At 40.4% G+C, this 25,391-nt stretch overlaps 1 protein-coding gene across 1 annotated transcript in view; it reads left to right on the top strand.

Annotated features, from left to right (window-relative positions):
• Positions 1-16,989: 16,989 nt before the first annotated feature.
• Positions 16,990-25,391, top strand: part of cntn3a.1 (contactin 3a, tandem duplicate 1) — a 62,900-nt gene continuing 54,498 nt past the window's right edge. The window contains exons 1-2 of the mRNA XM_070910936.1: positions 16,990-17,044; positions 24,690-24,822. Of these exons, the coding sequence (XP_070767037.1) occupies positions 16,990-17,044; positions 24,690-24,822 (188 nt within the window). The remainder of the gene's footprint in view (positions 17,045-24,689; positions 24,823-25,391) is intronic.

Genomic DNA, 25,391 nt, shown 5'->3' with positions numbered 1-25,391 from the left:
GATGCTTTTCCAGAAACGCAGTTCATTCTTTATCCTTTTTAAAAGCTTAGTTATTCCATTGACAGCAAACCGCTGTAACTGTCTAGTATTTAGTATCTCAGGCTCTTTTGTGCATGGTCCAATATTTGGTGCAGATTAAATATTGATTTCTATACATTTTGGTACACAGTGAAAAATGTTCCCTTGAGTCGGATTATATGGGGCGTTTCTGGAGGCCACTCATCATTTCTCTGATTCCTACAATTTGCCTCAAGAGGTGAGATAATACCACATACTTTGCTCTTGTGGCCTTTCAGTATTTGACTTATTTGAGTATTCAGCAAGAGTCTCTCAAATGACTTGTCCCCAGCAGTGATGAAACTCCACTAAACTTACTTTCCAGTGCACTAAGTCCTTAAAGCAATCAAGGATGAGGAGAAAATAGACAATCTCCAAGAGAGTATCTCATGCTGATTTGCTTGCCACGCTTATCCAAATAGTCTGGCTCCTTATCAAATTGAATTGGTTTATTTGAATGGAAGTGAAGTCCCTTTTGGTCAGCAGAAGATTAATATTGATTTAATCTGAAATTGTTAAATATGGGACAGATGGTGACAGTAGAAAGACCTTGAATTCTGAAAGCATTGTCTATAATACACTGTGTTCTCTTGGTCTCTTCTTTTCTGCACGGAGACAAGGCGTCTGTAGACTGTTAAAGTATGTTCTTCAGGGGGCTATGCAACATTTAAGTGAGAAATAGCCACAGTTGTACACTTCTTCTGCCTCTTCACATTGTAAGACCAATAATTTCTCACTGAAATATTGAAACATATGAAAATGCATAGCATCCTTATGCTACTCCTGCAAAATGCTTTAGAAATGTATCCAAATTAATTCGCTATAAACTAAAATACTACAGTACCACATGGACTACAGTAAAAGGTGTAAGACTTGATTATCTTAAATTAATGTCTGAGTTAATACGTGTTGTTTTCCTAGCTCAAATATTTTACAAATTAATAAACCATTGCTGCTCCCATCCTCACTAATATACGCTGTGATTACAATGGATGTTGCATATAATCATTTCTCTTGGGTGGGTGATGTTACTGATTGAGAAAAATGAGAACTGGTTTCAAACTGTAGAACGGAGGCTGCTTCAGCATCCTTGTCCACTGCTCATTAAGAGCTCTCTCCTTGTGCCAGCAGATAACTACAAAGGATTTACAGCAAGCCCTCGCCTTGAAGTAGGGTAAGCTGTGTTGTCAGGGCCAAGTGTCAGCTGCCTGTTTTTGTGGGTGATCACAGCAAAGTTGACACGTAGTCGCCACGGATAAGTTCAACTGAATTTTGAATTACAGATATCATAAGCACTGTGATGACGTGGCCCATGCTTTCATCTGAGCATCAGGTAGTGAACTCTGCTGAGTATCCACGAGTGCACTACAAGCTTGATGCTCGCCTTGTTGTTAATCTTTTATCCCCCTACCCCACGCACAGGAGCAGCCTTTGAGCCTCTGTAGATGCTAGTGAGAGCTAGGAAATCAATGCACTCAAACAGGGATAAGAGGGACTTGGTTTTGGATAACTCAGGATGTCTTAGTCTGCATTATTCATTAGACAGGAGAGACACAGTCACAGTTGCTGCCACTGTAGAGGTGTATACTGGAGACAAAGAATATGAAAGCATAACCATATCGCTCCCTAAATCTCAGAGCAGAAGTACTGCAATTCCTGGTGTTTAGCTTTCGCTCGCGCCCTCTGTGTCGGGGCAGGTACAACACACCTTCTGACGATGTTGGAAACCTATGTGAAATCGAAACAAGGGCTTTTCTGTCGCAGGTCTGCAGGGTTTTCTGGTTTTCTGATGCTGTAAGGATGAAGCCAATATGTAACTATAATTACTGTACAAAACAAAAACAAATACAACTGATACTCGTGGGAGGAAGACCTTGAGCAGGCCACAATTTCTCCAGATCTTAACTGAGATATTACCTAGACATGAGAAGGACTTTAATCACCACATGACCAAATGAAGAAGTGGACAGGCGATCATGCAAGTGATCGCCTGCTTGCATGGGATGTGCAAAAGCAAATGTCGTCAGAAGGTAAATCTTAAAAAAAAGGAATAATTCAGAAGGAAATTCAGATACATTAAAAACTTTGTGGGTCATGCTTTGCACTCGCCACCTCCATTGTAGAGTTTTGGGAAAACGAGGACTACTGCAAAACAGCATACGTCAGCTTTAAATCAACATAATTTTTACGTGAATCATTTCAATCCCTTGTCTCTACCTTACCACCCTGCATATTCATCCACTCACGCCATTTTATTTATATGTGAGAGGCTGACTTTCACTGTGTTTACACTGTCTTCTCAGGAAACTCAAAACGCTAAATGCAATGGCGGATTATCCCGTGGATTATCTCCTCAAAATCAACTGGAAGAAAAGGCCAATGCCAGCTGGACCAAATGGTCAGCTCTCCATACACTAAGAAAAAGCAATTACAACACGTAAAAAAGCATTTTTATGTGAGAAACTGCAGTATGTGTGACCCATCAGCAATAAAAACTTGCAACTGGTAATACATTTTCCTTGACCCACTATGATCCGGTGTCCCTGTGTTAGTTGATGTATGATTTCTTATTGAATGTGGGTGTCATCACAGCAATTTTTCATTTGCATTGCCAGTTTAACTCAGAGAATAGCTTCTTTTCAAGCTCCAAAATGAGAGCGAGGAATCTAGTCAAAAGCAGCATGTACCTACTGTAAGTAACAAATTCAACGCTGATCTTCACAACAGCAGAGGAATGTATTGGCATTCATTTTTAAATTGCCTAAGCTCATTACGTTCAGGCTAAATATATGAACATATTAATTATGCTGCTCCTACGCAAAATGTACACACAGGTGGGTGGCCTTTGTGTGTTCCTAGAGATTGGCAAACATCCTCAAAAATATGGGAAGAATATAGAATAACAAACACACGAATCTCCCATACATATCTCACATACAAATTAGTGAAAACACCTTAAGGGCATGCATTTACACACACATTCGCACACCCACCCTTCAACACACACACACACACACACACATACAACTTTTTCTGATCTTTAATGCTCAACAAAGGTTGAAGTTGCCATTTTGTCATTGACAGTTTGTTCTTTGAAGAGGTAGCTGTCACTTCAAATCTGGAATATTTCTTAACTACCATACTGACTAAAAACTCAAGGGGGTGGGTATCATATACATCTTTTTTAGAGCACCTCAGCTTCTCTGTCAGGAGTGTGATGTGTTTCAGAAAATATTTAATTTGCACAGGTGCGAACACACACACACACACACACACACACAAATCAAAATTCATAGGGAATTTCTGCATGCAGGTTTTGCTTTGATTGTGTTACATTCAGTGGGTGATTTGCCACGTTCCTTCATCCCCTCTCACATCGCTCCCTGGTTACATTGAGACAGCTGGGTACATAGGCACTGGATCGTACCCACACTTTTATAAATAAATTTACCAAGTCTGGCAGCAGAATCACATTGGATCAGGATGAGTTTGACAAATGAATACTGCTTATGTTCCATTGCATCTGCTGTGTTTGGACAGGTATACAATCCTTCATATAATCTTGTTTTAATAATAGCCATATGTAGTGTGTCCAGAGAAGCAGATTGTTTTCTGAAGTTGATTCCAGCCAACAACTTCGTGACATTTGAAATGGCAATAATTGATTAATCATGAAGTAGTCTGGGTTGTAACCTCCTTTCAGAGGGACAACTACGTCCATTTCATGGTTCAAGAACTCAGCTTTTCTAAGTGAGAAGACAGATTGGCTCAAGGTTAAATGCTTGGGCTAGACAGTCATTTGTGTGCAGCAAGTGAAGGCTGGTGGTAAGAGAGAAAACCTCTACCTCTTGATTTTCTGTGAGATATCTCCCACACACACACACACACAAGCACACACACAATTTGGCCTGTGGAGCCGGGAGTCACAAGTCAATATCAAAGCCCTTGTGTTGGACTATTTCAAACTAACACAACTAATTAGAAAAGTCCTTTCGTGGAAGTATTTCTGTGAGGTTGCTTGATATTAGACATGTGTTATTAGATAATAAGTATCGTCAAAATATTTGTTTTGCTCCTGTCAGTTAAACTGTATTCATTAAGTCTGCCAATAATCCCAGGAGTGTTTTTCTGACTGAGAAACTGGCAGACACTATGATCTTTCAGTCCAGATTAACTTCATTTATTTATTCAGTTGTACAAAACTAGCCAACATTGTGGCTTCTTCAGGTTTTAGAGATTATTGCAACAGCTGATATAGTTGATTGAGTTACAATATATACAATATGCAATACATAATAATAAAGAACAAAAATGCACATACAAAAAGTTAAAAGTTAAAGGTATAACAAGTTAAGTAATGAGGCCCATAAATTACATCTAATCTAATACTAATCCTTCATCTAATACTGACTAAACATGTTTGGAGTGGGCAAGGGAGATCTGCTGTGTCCCAACTCTTATTATATAAAGGAAAATGACCTGCGGATACAAAAAAAGAGATGTTATTTCATCATAAAATTAATTAAAGGTGTGTATCCAGTGTGCCTCTCAGTTCATTAGCTGTTTAATGATGTTGCCTCCTCCTCTTGGGTAAGGTGAGCCTCTTTCCGAACCAAGACATTTGAGAATGGAGGCTGACCCATATTTCCAACCCAGTCTCCTGAAAATGGTGTTCGTACACAACAAATTTCTATCAGCAAATGTGCTTTATAGTAAATGTACTGCCACCCACATTATGTTTATTGTCAACATAATGAGGAAACATTTGCAGTATATTGAACGTATATGCAAACTGTTGACTGCTACCACAACATACTCATACTGAATGTATCTGCAAAACGCTCACTGTCAACATATTTAATTAGTTTTCCCTACAACATCCACTTCCACATTGCACTCATATAACATAGTTATATAACTTTTTCTTTTTTTAAAGTATCAATATTGATGCAGCAGAACCAGGGATAATTTTTACTCAATGCATTCTTCTTCCTTGTGAAAACCTGGCGCCTACATTACCCACAATGTAACTTGACCACCAGCAGTTTGGTCGGAGACTCTGGTGTGTTTTGCCACAGTAGTAGTGGTTACTGTCGTCTCAGTGAGCGGGCTACAGAGGTCTGGTGTCCTCATGTCTTTCTAACTCAACATCCCCAGTGAACATAAGCTAGATGGAAATTGTGCTTCTTCTTCAAAATATCTTTGGTCATTTTGCGAAATCTACATTTCCTTTTCTATTTGCTGCTTCATATTCTTAGATTATTCATTAAAAATTGTATTTGTTCTAGTATGCTCTGTACAGAAAGTCACCATTCATTTGCACATGAAGGACACTCTTTCTATATGTCAGTGACATCAGGCTGCTGGCATTCACCTTTGTCTGAGCCAAGGCTGATGCAGACCGGCTCTGTCAAACTCTCTTACTTTGCTCACACACAGAATATACACAGTCAATACAAGTTCATACAGTTCTTGCTCCTTGTTTCTCTGCCAGGATCTCATTTGTGGACCTCACCTCTGTTTACAACACTATTATCCTGGACCCGCTCCACAGCAATGTGTTGCAGCTGTGCATTGCTCCCTACATGAGTGGGTGGATATCAGATTGTCCGGCAGATTAAAGGCAGCAGCTCACCTGTCAAACCCCAGGCTACAAGCACAGGTGTAACACAGTGATGTGTGTTTTTCCTCTCCCACACTCACTGGATGTCCGTGATTGTGTGTCCTAACTTGTCCATCAAGCATCTTCAGTTTATGAACAACGCTTGTCTTGTGAGCTTCAGCTCCAAAAAATCAATCAATAACCTGGAGGTGAATACACTGGCATGTAAACTGTGTCCATCTATGTCCATCACGAGCCCCCAGAGCCAAAGATGATGTCTTTGAATTGCTTATGTGGTCCAACCTACAGTGCAAAACCCCAAGGCATTTAATTTACAAAGCTATAAAAGAGCTATAAAGTTGCAAATAATCACATCTGAGTAGATGGAACGAGCAACAAATCAATGAATCGACTAATCATTGCAGCATCTAAACCTTGGCAACATGCCTGCCTCACTTTGATGTTAAATGGGTACTGTGGATATAAACATTTTACTCCTTTACTGAATAACATGGATTCACTTTAATGTCAGCCATAAAACATGACAGGAAACTTTCAATTTGGTACTCTTATAACTTTCAGAAGTAACCCTCTCATGTCAAATAGGATGACTGTACTCTTCCATTTATTTTTGTCATCTTGGGTAAACAGGATCCATTCAGTTTACTGGTTTAGGGCAACAGGGAAACTCAATCTCAAGGTGCATTTATATATTTATATAAACAGCTTAAACAATCACCTTTTACCCCATGAATGACAATAGAGCCAGCCCATTGGCCTATCAGGGTTTAAGATTTGGCTGCCATCAACAGCATTAAATAAATATGAGAATATGTCCAATAAAAGGCAAAAATAAAAGATCAAGTAGTGGATGTCCTGCCCACTGCAGCTGAAAAAGCTTAACAACACAGACATTCCTCGTCCAGTTTTGCAGGTCAGGAAAGTGTCCTCACATCAGGCATCAGTCTCAGGTTTAACGCCACGTCCTCCTGTCCTGAAGATAAGCCCCGGTGTGTTGTCTGCATTGCTGAGCAGGCGACTGAGCTGTTGACTGTCCTTCATTTGATTAAAACTGGATGACATCATGCAGAGACAAGGGCGGGGAGGATTGCCCTAACTCAGTCGATGCAGACCCTGGCTACCGTCTGTGCCAAAAACTTTGCTCTGACAGACAGTTAGAACAGATTGAAGACAAAGAAATCCAGACACAAAAACAAGGTTTTGGTGTATTGCGCCATGGAGAACATGAATTGGAGTGTGGTAATCTTAGATTATACATGTCAGTTTTATTGATCTTGCTGCTAGCATGGAGAGACAACGAATAGTGAGTCAAAAAAACAGGTATTTACAATCTAGTTTGCTTTTTAGCGGATGACAAGCTCCTGCCACCAAATTAGCCTCCACAAAGAAGCTATTGATGGCAAGAAAAATAGAAGTAATTAGCTATTTTCATAGTGTGGCAATAGACCTTAAACAAAAGACTTTTTCTTATTAGCTATTCTGTTGTTTGAATTTAGTGGGGCAACTTTGCAGGCAAGGCTGCACACCTTTCTTAAAATTAAACAGTCCGTCAGTCCATTTTCTCTTATTATTGGTTAACTGAAGTTTAATAGATCTATAGGTAAGTAAACTGGCAGATATAAAAGGAGCTTGAAATATAACAGTATGACGCGTACAAGTCAGTGAAAATGTTTGTGATTAAAGACAATATTTTATTTAAGATCATTGTTTTGCATTCGTCTAAAGAGAGCGTGGCAGTGTGACACCTCTGCAGAGAATAATCCGCCTTTTCTTGCTCTCAGAGAGGCGGCCCTGAAAACGCTTGTCTCTCTGACTCCTGGCGGTGATGACAAGTTGCTCATTTCAGCATCTCATTTACAGCCCCAGGACAAATGTAATTCATGTATTTAAATGACATCTTCCAAACAACGATGAAAAAGCTCATTGTCACATAGGGATGGTTGCATGCAGTATTTGTCCCCTTGGAGAGCAGAGGGGGAAATGACTAAAACAGCATTAGGTAAAATTCAGTTAGTTTCTTTTTGGAAGAAATCATCCCAGTAAAACGATAAGAAAATGCTCCTCCAGTCTTTAGCATTAAAGAATCCATGAAATATTCAAGCCTAGTTGCAGCTATTTGTGTTTAAGGTGGCTATACTATTAAGTGTTCCTTGGAGCTTTGATGTGCCATTATTAGCTGTGTGTACGGGTGGCTAAGGAATACTAAATGTTCATTCAGTAGGTTAATCCAAATACTCTTCTTTTCCTTTTGCCTTTCCAAGGGCTCAGCGGGGCATTCAGTAATTTCTGCAGTAATGATCACTCTCCCATTGGCTCAAACAGAAGCAGATTCTCTTAAATCCCACTCAACATTATGAGTGGATTATGAGCCAGAGGCATAGTGCACATAACAAGTTCTGACTGTTTAAACTTTATGAGCTGGCAATCTGTCCGGTTTTATGCAGTAGAAGTAATGATGCCCATATCAGCTGACAAAGATGTGTTTATCCTAACACAAAACTGTCTCTTTTATTTGTTGTGTTACTTTTGTGTTAATTTGCTAAACCACATGGCTGTTTTGTTTTTTTTTTGACAAAAAAATGTTAACACCCCTTGAAAAATTGCTGCAGCTGTGAAAAATGTGATCACAGTTACAACTGCTGCTATGAAGGTAGACCATTTAAGGGGGATAATACCGTAATCATCACGTTTTTTGTGTGACAGCAGGAGTCAACCAACAGAGCACCAAAGAAGCAATACGTTGTGTTATCAAACTCAGTCAAATACACAAAAACAGTAAAACATCATGACAACAAATGCCAAACATACACAGACAAATTGTAACTTGACCACAAGTTAAACCTTCATATATAATGTTGGGCATTTTCATTTATGACAATGTGTTTTTTTATAAAAAAAATTGCAATTTCTTAAGTAACTAATCACTATAGCTGTCTAATTAATGTAGTGGAGTAGAAGTATAAAGTACCAAATGAAAACACTCAAGTAACACTGCGTACTGTATGATAGCATTTCATTTTGATACTTTAAGTGCGTTTTTCTACATATTATTTTTTCTAATATTTACGTATTTTGCCTTTTGACTTAAACTTCATATTTTGAATGCAGTACTTTTACTTGTAACAGAGTATTTTCACACGGTGGTACTGCAACTACAAGAAAAAGCAAACCTCTTCAATCAGTGAAGAAGTTTAAACATACATAAGCTTTGGGTTTTAATTCCTCAATGCCCTGAAGAAAAGAAAAAACACACACAAAACAAACAACACAGCATCTTCAGATAAGCAAGATAATCTCAAAGCTAGTGAGTCGTGTCAGCTTGAGGCTAGGATATTCTGGAGAACATATCAAGAACCTGCAGCGTGAAAAAAAACCCCACAACCCTCCCAAACCTGCTGTAGCCTAAATCCACCTCTGATGTCCCATGTGCCACTGCCGCCGCGCGCGCAGCACACAACTACAGTCCTCGGTCTGTGGACGAGCCGGACGCTCACGTCAACCAGACCGTGAACACTTTCTGCTCCTACAATGAATATTTGACATTTATACAGCGAAATTTAACAGCCGTCACACCGCAGACCTCCTTGTTAGAAGCCACCGCTGCGGGCTTTGGTTCGCCATCAGCCTGGCGGCGGTGCGGAGAGGACCGCCGGGGCGACCTCAATGAACGTGCCTGGGACCGGAGCGTGGAGAGCGGAGGACCGAGCTGCGGGCAAACTACACGAAGGCACCTGAGGGGGTGGAAAAAGTGAACGCCGGCGTTTCGGTTTTAGGTGTAGCCCACCTCCGAAGAGGCGAGAGGAGAGTTTTGGGGCCATTTCTACGAGAGCAACATCCGCACTTTCAAGAGACGAACTTCATTGTCGCCGTCGACCCGATGCTGGGAGCTGCCGGGCTGAAGGAGTGAGGAGATGCGCGGTGTAACATGGATATCCGAGAAGGGATAAACATCAGCAAACACGGCGGGGGACGCACTCAGGTGAATAACTACAACTATATGCTTTTCTCTATATTCTGTATAAACTATAATTTCAATTTATCCTTACCCATTATTGCTTATTTTCGGTGTTTGTAAGCAGCAGGCTGCTCTTAACCGTCTACACACAAACTTCCACTTCTAGCATCGAAGATAATTACAGGAAAATAGTGTAAACAAAACAATAACCTACTATTTTTACACATTCACCGAAAAATATCAGCGTGTTTTGTTTTATTTGAAGATTATCATTTTAATTTCTCTCACAGGCAATATCAGGCAGCACACACATAATACAACATGTCCACGGTGTAATTGCACATGTCAAGGCGTATAGGCTGTGTGTCTATGCCTTTATGACTATGTGTCAATTAGAACAGGTTTTTTGAAATGCCAGTTTTACAGTTCCCAATTGAGTTGTACACATGAGCCATCAGAGATAATAACATTCTCTGTGTCATCTAATTGCCATGGCCGTCATTTATACCATGCCTCTTCTTCTGTGAGAGGGCACAAATCCACCTATCAATTCTTCCTCATTTAAATCCTCTGGCAGAACTCATTTGTCGTCAGTGATCAACAGGGGATTGGACTCAGTCCAGTCTCATCACCCCCCCCCCCCCCCCCCCTCTCTCTCTTTGATTGCACCGAGCTTGATTGCCGTTCAGATTGTCTGAAGTCCTTTAGCGTGAGACTCTGCTGGAAATCGAGTGTCCATATGTTTGAGAGGGGGCTGCCTTGCACATCATGATTCTGCTATTAAGAAAATTAGATGTGGCTGCAGGATAGGGTTCTTGTCCCTTTTCCAAATTGTATGCAGTTTGGGTCATTTCCCCCGCTGTTTGCAAGGACTCCTTGGTGTTGCACTGTCCTCTGTTTCATGTTGACATAATGCCAGCTGGATGTGACCTGGGCGTAACTGTTTCCCCACATGAAACACCACCTTGGCGTGCAGTTACTCCTCTTACCTTCTGTATCTGACTGGTTGGAATAGTAGAGCTACTACACATCTCCTTGGGGAAGTGCTGTGCTTGTGGCTGGACACGTTTCTGGTGATGTCACTGGCTCAGAAAAGAGGAGGAGGGCGGAACATGAAGTTCATAGTACCCCACTGAGCCAGGCCTGGTCTGCATGACAAGCGGAGAAACAGCACATCGACTGAAGAAGGCATCATGATTGGCAGGGGGTTGACATTTTTCCAGCATTTTAACACAACAGGTAGGCTAAGCATTGTGGAGTACCATGATCCACATGGTTTCTTCAGAAATCAGTTTCAGTTTTGTGTCTTCTCTTTATGTTAAAAAATTAAGGAATGCAGCTGACCACCAACATTTTACCTGCAGCGCTAAGCTATATAATCTTTTATTCAAATCTAAGTAAGGTCTAGGTAGTGATGATTAAAGTTTGAAGGAACCTATAAGTGGAACAGCAGCAACACACAAACTATTTGCAATTTATGCTTACCTATTGCTTTAAAATGATTAAAATCAATCAAAACAACCCAAATTTGTACTAATCAGGATGCAGATAATTTTCCCTGCATCAAAATGCCTCAGTCTTGAGCTACATGTGTTGTTTTTCTCATGCTCAGTGGGGTACTATAAAGTTCATGTTCCAGCCTCCTCCTCTTTTTGAGTCAGGGACATCCTCCGAGACGTCCATCCATAAACATAATTTTTCTGCTGGCAGAGAAATATCATGTACGTCAGAGAAAAATGATTCCCTCTCCTCACAAAATCTCTATATTTGTAATACGCTGCTGTTCACATGATTTTGTATTCTCGCATTTTTGGTTAAATGTTCAAATATCAAACAATACCATAGAAGTGTTACATATACAGCAAGTGAAGTGGAAAAGGTGCTGGGTGGGGGGAGGTGACATAGGTGGTTGCCAAAATTGCACATAGAAAAAAACATGCTAGAGCTAATATTTGTGTTGATTTCTTATGAGCTCTTGTTCTTGTTTGTAATAAATAAACATACCATAAACATGTAGTTGGCTACTTTTATTGTAGCACTGTTAAGAAGTTTTCATTGAAATGTTTGTATAAAAAAAGATAAATAATTTTGATTCCCCCCCAAAAATCAATTGAAGTCTCCTTTTGTGTGTGTGTGTGTGTGTGTGTGTGGGGGGGGGGGGTGGATGGATGTACCCTCACAGTAATAACAGCTGCTTACCTTTTCTCTGGCTTAAAATTGCCCACCATAATAACTGCTAAGTTGTTTTCACCAAAGACCTAAATCTGTGTATTTAAGAGCTATTAATGGGCAGGCTTTTAAATCCTAATGGGATCCTTAATTAGTACCTTAGTCGAGGCAGGTGCACTGGAACTTACAACACATTCAGTCAGAGCTAGCATCAGTTTTAAGACAAATACACAGTATGTTTGCTGCCGATGCTTAATTAGTAATAAAAATCCAAGCCCCTCCATGTCACATGTAGGTTATTTACAGTAAAATATCACAAAGATTTATCAATTCACTCATATCTATTACTTATTTTAAGTGCATTGCTTGAGGTTAACCATTTAACCAATAAAGCTTAAATAGAGTGTGTTCAGAAACTTTCAAACTGTGTTTTGATGCTACAACGGTGTGTAAATTATTACCATACACTGCACTCATTATGTTAAAATGTGGGCTTAGAGCATGTGCGCAAGCAGGAAGAACCTTTCAACACACTCAGTTGCTCTCGTCACAGGGGAAATCGGGATGAGCGCTTTCGCGGAGCGCCCCTGGTGTGGTCTGGAGAAATGAAGAAGCTGGCATGTGTTATGTCATGCCTGCGGCTTGTGTGCTCAGATCAAAACACCATTAGTCTCTTTGTCTTGTGCCACTGTTTGAGGTGGAATATTGGCTAGGGAATACGTTGGCACTTCCTTGACTCCCGCGGTGTGCCATTTGTGTGGAATGAAAAAAAAATTTGGGTTGGCAAGCATAAGAGCTTCAGCTCAAGAAAGTTCTGAGCTTATTGGTTGTATGCACGTAGATTCTTCAAAAGCAAGATCGGCAGAGAGAAGTTTTGGCTTTTTTTGTGGCTTTTTCATGTCTGTGCAACTTTTAAAGTACCCTTGAGTTCAATGTTTACAGTGAGTGCAAAACAGCAGTAAGCACCTTCAAAGTACCTTTGTACAGGAGACTACAAACATGTTTTGTGGGTTCAACAGATATAACACCTAGTCAACACATAGCAGGGGCCATGTCAGTTTGATGATGAAGAAGAAAAATATTTGCAAACCTTCAACAAACAACAGTATAGTCTTGGTCACTGTATGGCTGTGTGCATTTGGTTTGATAATTGAATATTTAGTGTAAAAGAACCTCATACTATCATCTGATTAAGACTTGATATCATTATCACCGCCACTTGTTCACACAGCTGCTTGATAAATCTTTGGTTCGTGTGAGCTGTGAATCAAAGTATGCAAGATTAGGAAGAAATTTCACGTTGCGTTCTACAACCAGTCTCAACTCGAGCACCACCAGAAAATGAATTTTAAATGACTGGAGGCACTCAGAGCCGTGAGATGAGCCTCTCGTGCAGGAAAACACTGATCGAGCTAGTGTCTGCAGATCAAGTGAAGTCACAGCTCAGGTGATTAAAGATGCAGCATTGTACGCCATTTTTCCTGGTCTTGTCTCGTTCCTGCAGAGTGTGGGAGTCTGGTCTCATTCATGATTCAGAGCTCGGGGGGTGTGGGTGTGTGCAAGTGTGTGTGGGGTGCTCATGCATTTTAGTGTGAATTTTATCTTCATCTGGACTCTCCAACCAAAGGGACCTGGAGTACCCTTCTATTAATACATTTGTGAGACCTGAAAAATTGATGGCAGCGGAGAGATCGGGTGTAGTGGAGAGGGTCGAATCGACTGCCATCACTGTCAGCTTCTGTAGCTGAGTGAACTGCAATCTGTGGTTTATCAACTCCAGCTGACGCTGTCAGAGAAGAAGAGGAAAAGTGGTGTCACTTTGACAACAATGAAATTTGGAGGAGCGCTTTTGTCTAAGCAAATCTGAGGCTTCCCTCAAAGCAGCTGCATTTCCTCAAAAGTCATATTAAATGAAGCACTCAGTTTTATACCCGAGCTTTCTGCTGTTCTAATACGTGTCATTGATTCCATGTGATTAGATGAAAGTACTACGACACTGGGGAATGAACTGTCCTCTCTGTCATACAGTGCTCGCTGCAAGGAACTGATTAATAAATAAATTGTTCAGTCTATAAAATCTATGAAAGTTTCCTGAAACACAGGTAACCATGCTTGTTTTGTCTGACCAACTGTCCAAAACCTAAAGATAGTCAATATACAAAGAAATAAAACTGAGGAAAGCAGCAAATCCTCATATTTATGACTGCTTAATAAATAACTGAATTATTCATTTATTATCAAACTTGTTGTCGATTAATCACCAAAGGAAAATATGCTGTAATATTGATGTCTACATATAAGCCTAGACATCATCGGGGATGTTGGTTATTATGATAATGTGACATTTGGACATTTTACACAGTTTTTCCGCAAACTGGGAATATTTATGGGGAATTTTACCCTCAGATCATGAAGTCAGAGATGAAATCTCTGAGCTGCACCTGACATTTTGCAGATCTCTCATCATCGTGACTGTAATTAAAATGTTTTGATCTCCCAACATCAATCACTGGCGGCTGGCACATTTTTAGTAAAATTATGTCAGAGCTTTTGAATTTGGCAGCTACCATTTATATTTCCCAGAGAAATTGACAAGTTTGTGTAAGTACGTGAGCTGAAATGTCAGTTTCGTAGCTAGGAATATGAGACACTCAACAGGGATGATGCTGTATGCAGCATGTCCGTCACACGGTCAGCAGTGGTTAAATCATTACCCAGAAAGACAGAAAATGTGTTGCATTGAGATTTTATATGCCATTCCCCATTTATGTCAGCGGCATTTGTGAAACGAGAGGCTGAATTTGCGCTTAAATGCAGTTGAGTTTGTGCAAATTGGGTCAGGACATGTTAGGGCCACAACTGTCATTCCAGCCTTGATCTTATTCCATTTTTCAACCATTTGCTTTTTCCGGAGACATGAAAGAGGGTTGAACTTGAAAGGCAAAGTTTGAAAGCCTTTCCTATCATTAACTTTCATCTCATACAGCAAACAAATGAGAGAATCGATTTGTGATGAAAGTAAGTCCTTGGCCTTGTCACTACCACTTAAGGTCACAAGGGTAATTAATTTGTACTGAAGAGAAAGTCAAATACTGCCATTGGACTCTCCAGGACTCCCCCAGCCATCATCTTAGTGCTGAGCGTCTTTGGATCAAAAGGCTGTCTTTTAGCCCCCCCACTAACCCTGCTGTCTGGTGTCTGGTGTTTCAGAGCTTGCTGAGTAATAGAGATCAAGAGATTGCTGTTAGAGGCCAACAGATACCTGCCTTTATGAATGGGGTGTCTCAATAGTTCACACGCTCCGCTCGTGTTCGCTTGTGGTGCTGTCACGGCAAGATAAATTAATTTTAGATGACCAGAGTGTCAAACATTTACATAGCTGACAAAACAATTACTTGAACAGTTTTTGAAAACTTGAAGATCATCATTCATTCATTGAACATTTTTCACGAAATGTACGAGTGTCAAAGTGCAGTAACAGTTCAATCTGGCTATGTGTATTTATCTTGGTAGACGCAATAAAACTTGATAATGTGTACATATAAATGTTAGATGTTAACCAAACATTTAAATAACATGCTGTTAAGAGTGGAGTTGGAATAGAAAGTTTTGCTGAATTTCCTCTGTTTTCTTTTAAAGACATTGTGTGGAATAATTTATTCAGCGCACCTCTCACAATTATTCCCTCAAAGGAGGAGCACTCCAAAAATATCCAGGAGCACAAGAAGGGATTTGAAGTCTCTCTGTTTTATTATTAAAAGCCAACATTTACTCATGACATTTGCATCCTAATAACTGCAAGAGAAATTGGAACTAAGATGACACTCTAAACCCAATCTTCATAATGAGATTTATAGGGGAAAGTGTTGGCTTTAATGGTTTAGTACACGCAGAAGGAAGAGTAGTGTAGGCGAACGTGTCAGGGACGCAGTTGATATATTCACATAAGCATCAGTATGCTCTGTCATGCCTTTCAGTGGTGCAAAGATAAGAGGCGTGCGGATAACTGAGAAACTATGGAAGTGTAATCTTTCAGTTGTCTCTGCTTTTTTGGCCCTTGCCACTTGATAGACTATACTGTATGTTCTTATTAATTTTTTTCCACTCATTTATTTCAGCATACTGATGGCGTGTAGTCAAAGGAAACTGTGCCATCAGTCAGTTAAATGTACCACAGAGAGTCAGTTTGAGCACAGACAATGGCTAATTTCCTCTCTTCATCCTTTTCTCGCTCCATAACCGGCCCATCATACGCAAACGTTTATCTGCTGCTTTATCAGAAAAGGATCATGGCGATCAACATGTTGGGGGCGTTGGGGTATTTAGACAAATAAATACATCACCATTTTGTCAGTGAGAGGAGGAATACGTCTCGTTATCATTTTTCAACTTTTTTTTGGGACTTCATTTGAGTCTAAGCAGGGATGAATTACGGTTTAGTCCTTGAGAAAAATCAATTGTGATAGTCTCCCCGGGGACTGAAAATGGTTTTGCCCTGCGCACAGTCATCTCCTTATGTCAGAAATACATAATCCCTCCAGCTCAGACAAATTCGAGGAGCCAGGACAGTGCTTTATTACATGCTAGGGATGTGTCTGACAACCAGCTTGCTTTTTTGTTTTGTCTCAGCAGGTTTGAGTACAAGCAAGCAATCCCTTTATGTTTCTCTTGAAGACATGATCCCTATTATGCAATGTTAAGCACACTTAAGCAAACTCTACAGCTCAAGTGTTTTGTAACCGCTTTGTTTGGACAAATCATTTTCTGTGTTTGCACAAGACAGAGCGGTTTCTTGATTATTCTCACAGATGTACATCATAGCCAGACTATCACATGTATCTGTGAGCGGCTGTCAACTGTCACGTAGACCTCGAAAGGGTTTGCAACGATTCAATGTTTTAAGCAAAGATTTTCTGGGGTTTTCAGGATATGATTTTTTACCACCCTCTCATGTTTTACTGTTTATCATTAGAGTCATTCTTTAGCTAACACAGCCAATTACTGTCCCTGTGAAATAACACCATCTGATGAAAGCAGTGACCAGCGGTTCTGAATGTCTAATGGCTCCCCCCCCCCCTTTTCTTTTCATTTGACAGAAGAACGGTTAAAGTGCTGGAGAGGACGAAGCCAGGACTCTACACACCTGTGATTGGATGTGAGCTTGTATTGACCTGAGACCATTAAAATGGAGTTGCTATGGAAACTTATACTGCTGCTGTCATTGGTGGAGTGTCTGGCAGGTAAGCCTCCCAAACATGCACTTTTTTTATATGTTGTTAGCACAGGGGCTATGAATTGTTATTTATAGGTTTTTTTCTTTTTGCGATGGCGCCTTGGCATATAGAACAGATTGCACTTAAAAGTAAAATGGAAAACGAAAAGGTTTTATGGCAAAGAGTGCCCAAAGCGTTGCACCAATTTCACAAATGGCAGGAAAGGTTCACCTTGTTGTCTTTTCATTGGCAGCTCAAGGCAGCAAATCAACATTCCTTTAGTTGTGCATAGCAGCTATCTCTTGGAAATGAATAAGCCAGGTTTCTATCTCTGAAAGACAGCCTCTATCTAGCAGTTGAATGTGCAGCCATTCATTTTAAAGAGCCCCTCGATTGTTACCCTAATTGAGATTGTACTGGTAGTAGTACAGAAATCTTGTCATTGATCTTGCTTTTAATGAGAGACCTAATTTTCCTCCCTTACAAAATGTTCAGGGTCAAATGTTAGTTCTCTTCAGAATGTCAGAGTCTGACTCCGAGAACAAGATGAATAAGGGCTTTGTCGCATGAGCGCAGTATCTTGAGGAATGAGTAATCTTTCATGTTGCCTTGCTCCAAATCAGCAGCCCCTCTTCGCAGCTGGGACCTAAAATAATTAGTGTGCGTGCGTGTGTGCTTGTAACTGCCACTGTGTGTATTTGTTTGTGCATGTGCGTCTCTTTTCAAAAGCACAACAGCACGTCGGCACCTAAATGCGCCTACATGGCAATTAGCACCACTTATCACTAAATCCAATACACATCAGTGGATGTCTAATGAGGCTTTCCTCGGGGAGCTGTGACTCACTATGGGATTAGGATCTACACCGCATAGTATGTCCTTCTTAAGCATTCTATTAAACATACAGACGAGTGAATGTCTTCGACATCCGAAATCCTGCCACAAACCTGACAGAATTTTGATCTCAGACAAACAGCTTCAATTCAAGTCTGTTTGGCACACTAGATCCCAGCCACAAAATATACTCCTGCAATCATGAGGTGCAGAAACCACATTCAGAGTTATCCATTCAAAGCAAATTAGTGCTTAACAAAGGAGCAGAGGGCAAGCATTGTGTTGCACAGCCCTTGCCTCACTCTTGAGGCTCACACTCGCAGTTGGTAACACAGAGTAACCAAGCATTAATATTCAGTATGGGGTTACATTACATACTGCATGCTCTGCTTGCAAGACAAGTATGGCGCAATGTAACGATAGACCTCCAAAGCCTCTGTGCTCTGAGGAAGACTTGATAAGCATTTTAGTATGCAGACGTGCACTACTGGGTAGAGAGAGCACAGTGTGAGGGTGTTAGATTGGTGCTTCTAGGTAGGATAGATTTATCCAGACTTGGAAGTGTGTGGGTTTTTTTTTTAAAAACAGTAGGCATTGGCTGTGTGGGAGAGGTATAGGGCCAAGGGGAAGTTATTCCCATAGCGAGTTCATTGGGAGTTAACTAGCCCCCACCCCGTAGTTGCTCCCAGAGGATCCGAATGGCCGGAGGCAGGGGCGTGTACTGTATGTGTGTTTGTGTGAATGAGTGAGAGAGTAACAAAGAGAGAGAGGGGGAGAGAGAGAGAGAGAGAGGGAGCAAAGAAGAGGCTTGCAGGTACGATGCAGTTGGCTCTCACAGATAGAGCTAACCTTCACTCAGCAAGCCACTTCCAGCATTGGATCAAAAGTCTCCATCTGACAGAAGTGGTTTTGTCATACAGTCATAACCTGGTTGGTCGAGCATGCTCACAAAGGTGTATCACCAAGAAAGCTCCACTTTCCACTAAAGTAACTCATTATCTGTAAGGACTGAAGAGAGGAGATGGAATTTCTGTTCAATTACCACACTGCAATATTTAAAAATATTAAGATATAACAGTACATATTCTCTCTTACTACACAACCACTAGCCAAAGACATAAACCATTTGATGCAAAATATTGATTTCAAAACATTTTACCACAAGCTCAATGAATTTACAAGCACCTGCCAAAAACAAATATTGCCAGGAGTGCAATCATAGAAACATCTGTAGTTGGCACTGAAGGGCTACAATTTAGCAGCACTGGAAACAGAAATGCAAACAAATCCAGTAAGATTGCTGTTAAGGCTAACCAGCAATCAAATGTTTCATCGGAAAAATCTACCACGGTCAGTGGAGCGCGTGCCTACAGTTACAGAGGAGTGATGCATTTTTGGCACAAGGTCTTGATGAAAAATCAACAAAATCTCTAGGATTTGTTGAAAGTTGAGTGATATGATTAGATGTTTAGTGTTCGGAAATCACTCACCTCAGACTGTGTTTATTGGCCAATCAGAACTAACTATTCAACGTGGCTATAATGAGTTTTTATTGTGCCGAGCTGAAGTGGCTTACCACAGCAGTCGCCACAAATAACACGTGTGGTTTTGTTGAATGTTGAGTTGAGTTTGTGGTTGTGCTATTGGAAACCTGTAAGCCTTAAAGGGCTGGTTCCCATTATTAAGTATATCTTAATACAACACCGACATGTCCATATGTACATTACAAGTGGCTGTAGCTGACTGTAGTTGGCTGTAGTTGTTCCTCCTGTCCACAGTGGTTGTGGATACATCCGTTCCTAATGTAAAGAAGTTTTGCAGCTCAGAAACAAAAAGAGTACTTTTTGTACTAAAAATACCATCAATTTGGAAGATAACTGGTTTGATTTGTCTAGTTGAAGTGTTCAACTCTCATATTGGCTTTGGTTAAATGGTGGGATACATTGTTACACAGAAAGAGGACTGTGTATTTTGACACCTATTACTTACATTGAAATAGCAAATGTTAAATGTACATATGGGCATGCAAGTATTGTTTTAAGATAGACTTTTGAATCTATTCATTAATATAACAGACAGCAGTCACCCTGAATAAAAACAAGTCTTAATAATTTTACCACCACCACTGTTCATTTGAAGCAGGTTCATTTCTTAGTGATGCTAGTGAAAACGAAGGGCTGCTTCTGGCGAGTGTAATCTCCTAGAACTACTTTTACTTTGCTCTGTATCCTCCATCTCTGGGATGCCAGAGAGGACTGGAGTTTCAAATATTGACTTACTTCATTGATTCATCAGAACATGGCAAAGCCTTTTAGGAATCCTTAAGCAAGGATTTTATTGCACCTTTGAAGTTCTGTGTATGTGAAGATGTGGAATATTCCCCAGTGAATCTTCCTCCCATAGCTGGCTGATTTTTTTTCTTTGCTTCATCTGGGAATGGAAAAATCATCCAATTTAAATGTGTTTGCATACACAGTGTAATGTTAATTATAGATGCATAATGATTCATCTGTACTGTGTATTATTTCTTGTAAATACTTCACTATCAATTAAACAGAAATATATACATGTGTCAGGGGCTGTGAGCTGCTTTTACTGGCATATTTCAGTTTCTGTGTTTCCTGATGATGAAGTTACTAGTCCGTAAAGATTAGTCTACATTAATATGAACATAACTCTGTATTATTTTGGATATAACTCTGTTTCACAGCTTATTAACAGTGTGTATGAGATTCATTTGACGTTTTGTAAGAAATATTTACTGGAATGTATGCTGCATTGTCAGAAGATGAAAACTACTAATGTTCAAATCAGGCATTTTGCAAGTTACTATGGTTGGAGACATTATGGTACAGTTTTAAACCATGATGAATGTTTCCATTAGTGCAGACCATAGCAGCTAGTAAGTGACAAATAACCTCCTAAGCAATCTTGAGGAGGAAAAGGTAGGAATATTACTACAATTAGATGACAAATGACATTCTCAAAAGCAATACGTTCCTGGGTTTATGTAGACATTCAATAGAGAGAGCAACAACAAAAAATAGCTTTAATTTGCCATTCCCACATATGGAGTTGGACCTAATCAATTCTGTGTTTCCCCAGTGAACATGGCAGTGCATACCCTGGATGCAAGGGGTGTTATTGAATTTCTGATGCACTGGCTTTGATTAGCTAGAGAATGGTGTGACATGGTTGGATATTGGTCGGGAATGTGTTGGCCACATTCCTCTCCTTACAGACTGTGCCGCTGAAAATGTAATTAAGTTAATTAACGAGAGTCTGCAGTACAGTACACGCTAGCCGATAGTCACAGCAGTAAAGTATGGCCTGGAACATTTTGTTAGTTAGTTTGACTCTAGGGCTATTTCTTTTCATGTGTTTCTAATATATCTCTTCGCTGCTTCTTTGGTACCAGAATCATAATGTGGCAATCTCCATTCACTATTTCCCCTTTTCCACTATTTTACTGGTGAAATGTTAAATTATTCACATTTTCATTATTTAAAGGTTTTCAAGGATCTTGAAAAGCAAGTTCCACAGATATTTCGAACATTTAGACCGTGATCGAATCTTTATCTTTGCTCGAAACAACCCAAACCATCCTTCTGCTCTGGAGTAACATTTGCTGCCCCTGAATGAGAGACCTTAAAGGTGTACCTTATCGGCCTGGACAGAGGGGAAAGATGCTTTAAAAAGCAAGATTGGCTTTTTTTATTTGATGCATAAAACCCTGAGCTGAAACGAATGGATTTGGGACCTCACAAACGACCGATACCTCCCCCACAGCCGACTCCCCATGTGCCTGTTTATTCATGCTGAGGTAAGCTGGAGGAATTCATTTGCTGTCAGCTAGTATTGAATTTGAGATTAGTTTTTATTTCAGCCTCCTAAACAGCTCCCTCTGCCTTCCACTTGTGCTTCGATGCTGAGTCTTGTGTTGTGTGAGGAGCCTTCGAAAACGGCTGCACATATCTGGCAGCAGGTGACAGATATGAGTGGGGGCGGCCTATTTTTTTTTTCCTAAAAAGACCCTTTCATAATGACCTCCATCTCTGTCCTGCGGCATTGTGCAGTCAACTTCCTGTTAGGATTCTGGATCAGTGCTCTTCTCTGATAGAGCGCTTTTTCATCATTTTGCTTTCTGTGCTCTGGGGTGCTCAGTTTTGGACCTGCCAACAGATTCTGACATTCTGGTTTATACATGATTTCTTGACTCCTTAGATCTTAAAAGGGGTGACAAACTGTCAACTAAAGTGTCAGTGTTGTTACATTTTAAATTTGTACTACTTGGCCAGATGTATTTCCAGCATGCATCCACGGTCTGGTTAAGCCAACAAGTATGGCACCAAAATGACATCTTCCTGGAAAAAAAGAAAAATCCCTCAATGTCTTTAGTCTCAGTGTGAGCTGCACTGGTGTAGTGTGTAGCACCTCAGTGTTTGATTACCAGAAAGCAGGCCTGAAAATGATTCCGCTTTCCCCTACCGCATCTTACATGCATTTCTGTTATGGCAACGAAAGAGTTTCGGAGAGTTTGCATCAGTTTGAACTGAGCCCCCAGGCACAGCCCCGGAGCTCAATCTCTTCTCATTATTCTGACACTCATTCACCATTATAATAACAGTTGCCATGGCACTGCCAAAGATCAAGTCAGTTCAGCGCTGCCATAACCGAGAGTATACGGGCTGCAACCAAATATCTATGTTGATTAATTTCCCATTAATTGAATATTGAGTTGGGATTGTGCACTGCAGTCCGCTTAGAGATTCATCAAGACTGCAATACACAGCAAGGTTATCTAATAATGTTCTGACAGACGTGGTTCAGTGCGATTGTGGGTGCAGTGGGGGTAACGCAAGTTGTTCTGTTGAGCGGTTGTTTGTGTTTTAAGTGTTGCAACAGCAGGGCACAAGTGATAAGTGAGAGGTCCAGCACATTAAATAAGCACCATGAATAACTCACTGTGCTCAAAGACAATTTTTCCCCCACATTCTTAATCAGGTGGTCATGAAAGTAAGTTGAGGATGAGCCAGAGAGGTACATTTTCTTTTTTTTACAGTTTCCATGCATTCATTGAGTCATACAAAACATGCAACATACAAAACTGCTATAACAACCCCAAATAAAGTACGGACAAACAAATGTAAGGACATAAAAATGTATTTTTTTCAATATAATAATCATTATACAAAGCTGTTGTTCTTATAATTGCTACACTTGGAGCAAAGTAAATTGCATTACAACTGTGTGCCATATATACAGTACACTCCTTAAAATAAAAAAAGAATACTGTTCTGTTTGTGGAAAGTTAATTCTGGATAAAATACATTTTTAATCTAATGCTTTGCCTTTGAGTCTTGACTTCTGAATTGCTGTGTGTGAAAGTGCTAATTAATAACTAAAGGGCCGGGTGAGGTTTTGGGGCTGCCAGCTGAAAACCCCCAATTTAAGCATTTTTCAAAATGATGCTGAATGTAAATGTTTGTGACTTGATAACCGAAGTCATTCATCAATTTAATAAGGCAGAGTGATTCATCTCATGTTTACCTCAGGCTTTATCATCCTTCCAAGTTTGTGTACAACAAGGGTGAGGATTTGCGTTTGAATATGGACTGTACTAGAAGAAGTGTCTTCTGGTAATCAATCATCTCTCAATGCTGCTTCGAGGGACACGCTTCATCCACCAAAGAGTATAATTAGGCGGCCTTTTATTCTGTGTAACTTTCTGAGAGGTTTATCCTTGTGGAGAGGAACAATCAGCGCACAAGGTCCCTTGTCAAACATCTCCACCCTCTCACAGAGTTATTTTGAGTCTTGAGGATAAACCTGTACTCCCATGGTGCCACAGACTTGAAAAGGATACCTGCCTCACATACAAATGACTTACCCCACCTACAGAATCTTCCCACTTCTGTGCCATTACAGAAATGCAAATGTATACTGACAAATCCAAACGAATTCCCCTTTCCGTTACAGAAAGAAATGTTTATTCCGATGAAGCCTTGACTACCCCATGGGTCACTCTTACTGTGGGCTTTTTATGCACAACATGCATTCACTATTGCACCTTTGTAATTAACTAGGAAACAAATGTCACACACGCTGCTTCCGTTGTTGTTGACAGACAGTGGATCAACAGTGGATCAACAATGCTATAATATCACTGCACAGTGCATATATGTTGTATCATGGCAAGCTTGCATTAAAAATAATAATGGGTAGTTTTGGATGAAATTGAAAATAAAAGCAATTTGCATTCCACGTCCTTAGAACAAAAAAACAAACTATTTTTGATTTGATTTATTTCAGGAAGGAAAACAAGCCCTCTCTCAAGTATTTTCCCCCCAACTGTGGAAATTATTGGCTTTTTTCTTCACAAAGACCATATTACTCTCAGTATTTGTTGAGGTGTTTTATTTCAAATTTCTTGTTGGATGACATCCCCTGGGAAGGTGGTGATAAGTTTGAAGGGTGTAGATGAAATTGTGCCAAAGCACGATGGCAGAGGGAGTGTGCCTTTGACAAGAGTGTACATTCAGATGTTTACATTAAAGTTTTATCAAGGTTACCGGCTGATTATGCAGCACCTCAGGGATCTAGCAACATTTTATGACGAATATGAAAAATGTTCATGGGCTCTGCTCACATGGCCAACAGATCCATGCCAAACATAGATTTTATAGCGATTCAACCTTCTCTTGTGCGACACTGTTTTCTACTTGCTCCCTTCCTCTGTAAGCTTTTGATATTTACTTGCCAGCAGAAAATGTGAAAATTGGTTTTCAGGCTCAACAGGACATCAAAGCTGATGCAGTTTTGTTGGTTCTCCACCCAGGTAGCGGAGTCCTGCTGAGGCCCGTGTTCACCAAACAACCTGGCAGTGTGGTGTTTCCCCTTCAGCCCGGCGAGAATCGCAGAGAGGTGGTGTTTAGCTGTGAGGCCCAGGGACACCCGCCACCCTTCTACAGGTAACACCTGCATGCATGGCTTTATGCACGCTGTTTGGTTTTTGTTAAGTAGAGCCTTCAGCTAATATCCCAGAGCTTTCAAGTGCAACATTTGTATTAAAAACCGAGCTGGACGGGATTCGTTGCCCTGGGAAAACTGGGGATTTGTGGACCTTATGGCTCGCTGCTGCTCACTGCCTGCAGCACTTAGCTTCACTGTCAGTCATGGTGAATTTGAGAATGATGAATTAATTGGCCTCAGTTGTTCGTCTATTTTAATATTTGCATTGGCGGGTGGACATTGATCTGCTGTAGATTCCTTTGAGAGCTTCCTGTCGTCAGTATCACTGACCGGGGAAAAGATCAAGTGACCCAAGAGAATCATGCACCAAAACTCTGAGTGAAGAAGAAAAACACCAGTGGGGTATATTTTGCATACCAGAAGTGATGTGGAAGAAGTTGTCTTTCCACATCTCTGCTTTAGGCCTGCTACAGTTAATATTTTATGTACAGCATCCCTGCCCAAGGCTGCACAGACATTGCCACAGGGCATCTGATTGGGAGGTTATCACTACATGATAAACATGATT

Source organism: Enoplosus armatus, chromosome 8 (assembly GCF_043641665.1).
Source record: "Enoplosus armatus isolate fEnoArm2 chromosome 8, fEnoArm2.hap1, whole genome shotgun sequence".
NCBI lineage: Eukaryota > Metazoa > Chordata > Actinopteri > Centrarchiformes > Enoplosidae > Enoplosus > Enoplosus armatus.
Note: the sequence above shows the minus strand (reverse complement) of the source record. Positions and strands in the feature narration are given on the sequence as shown.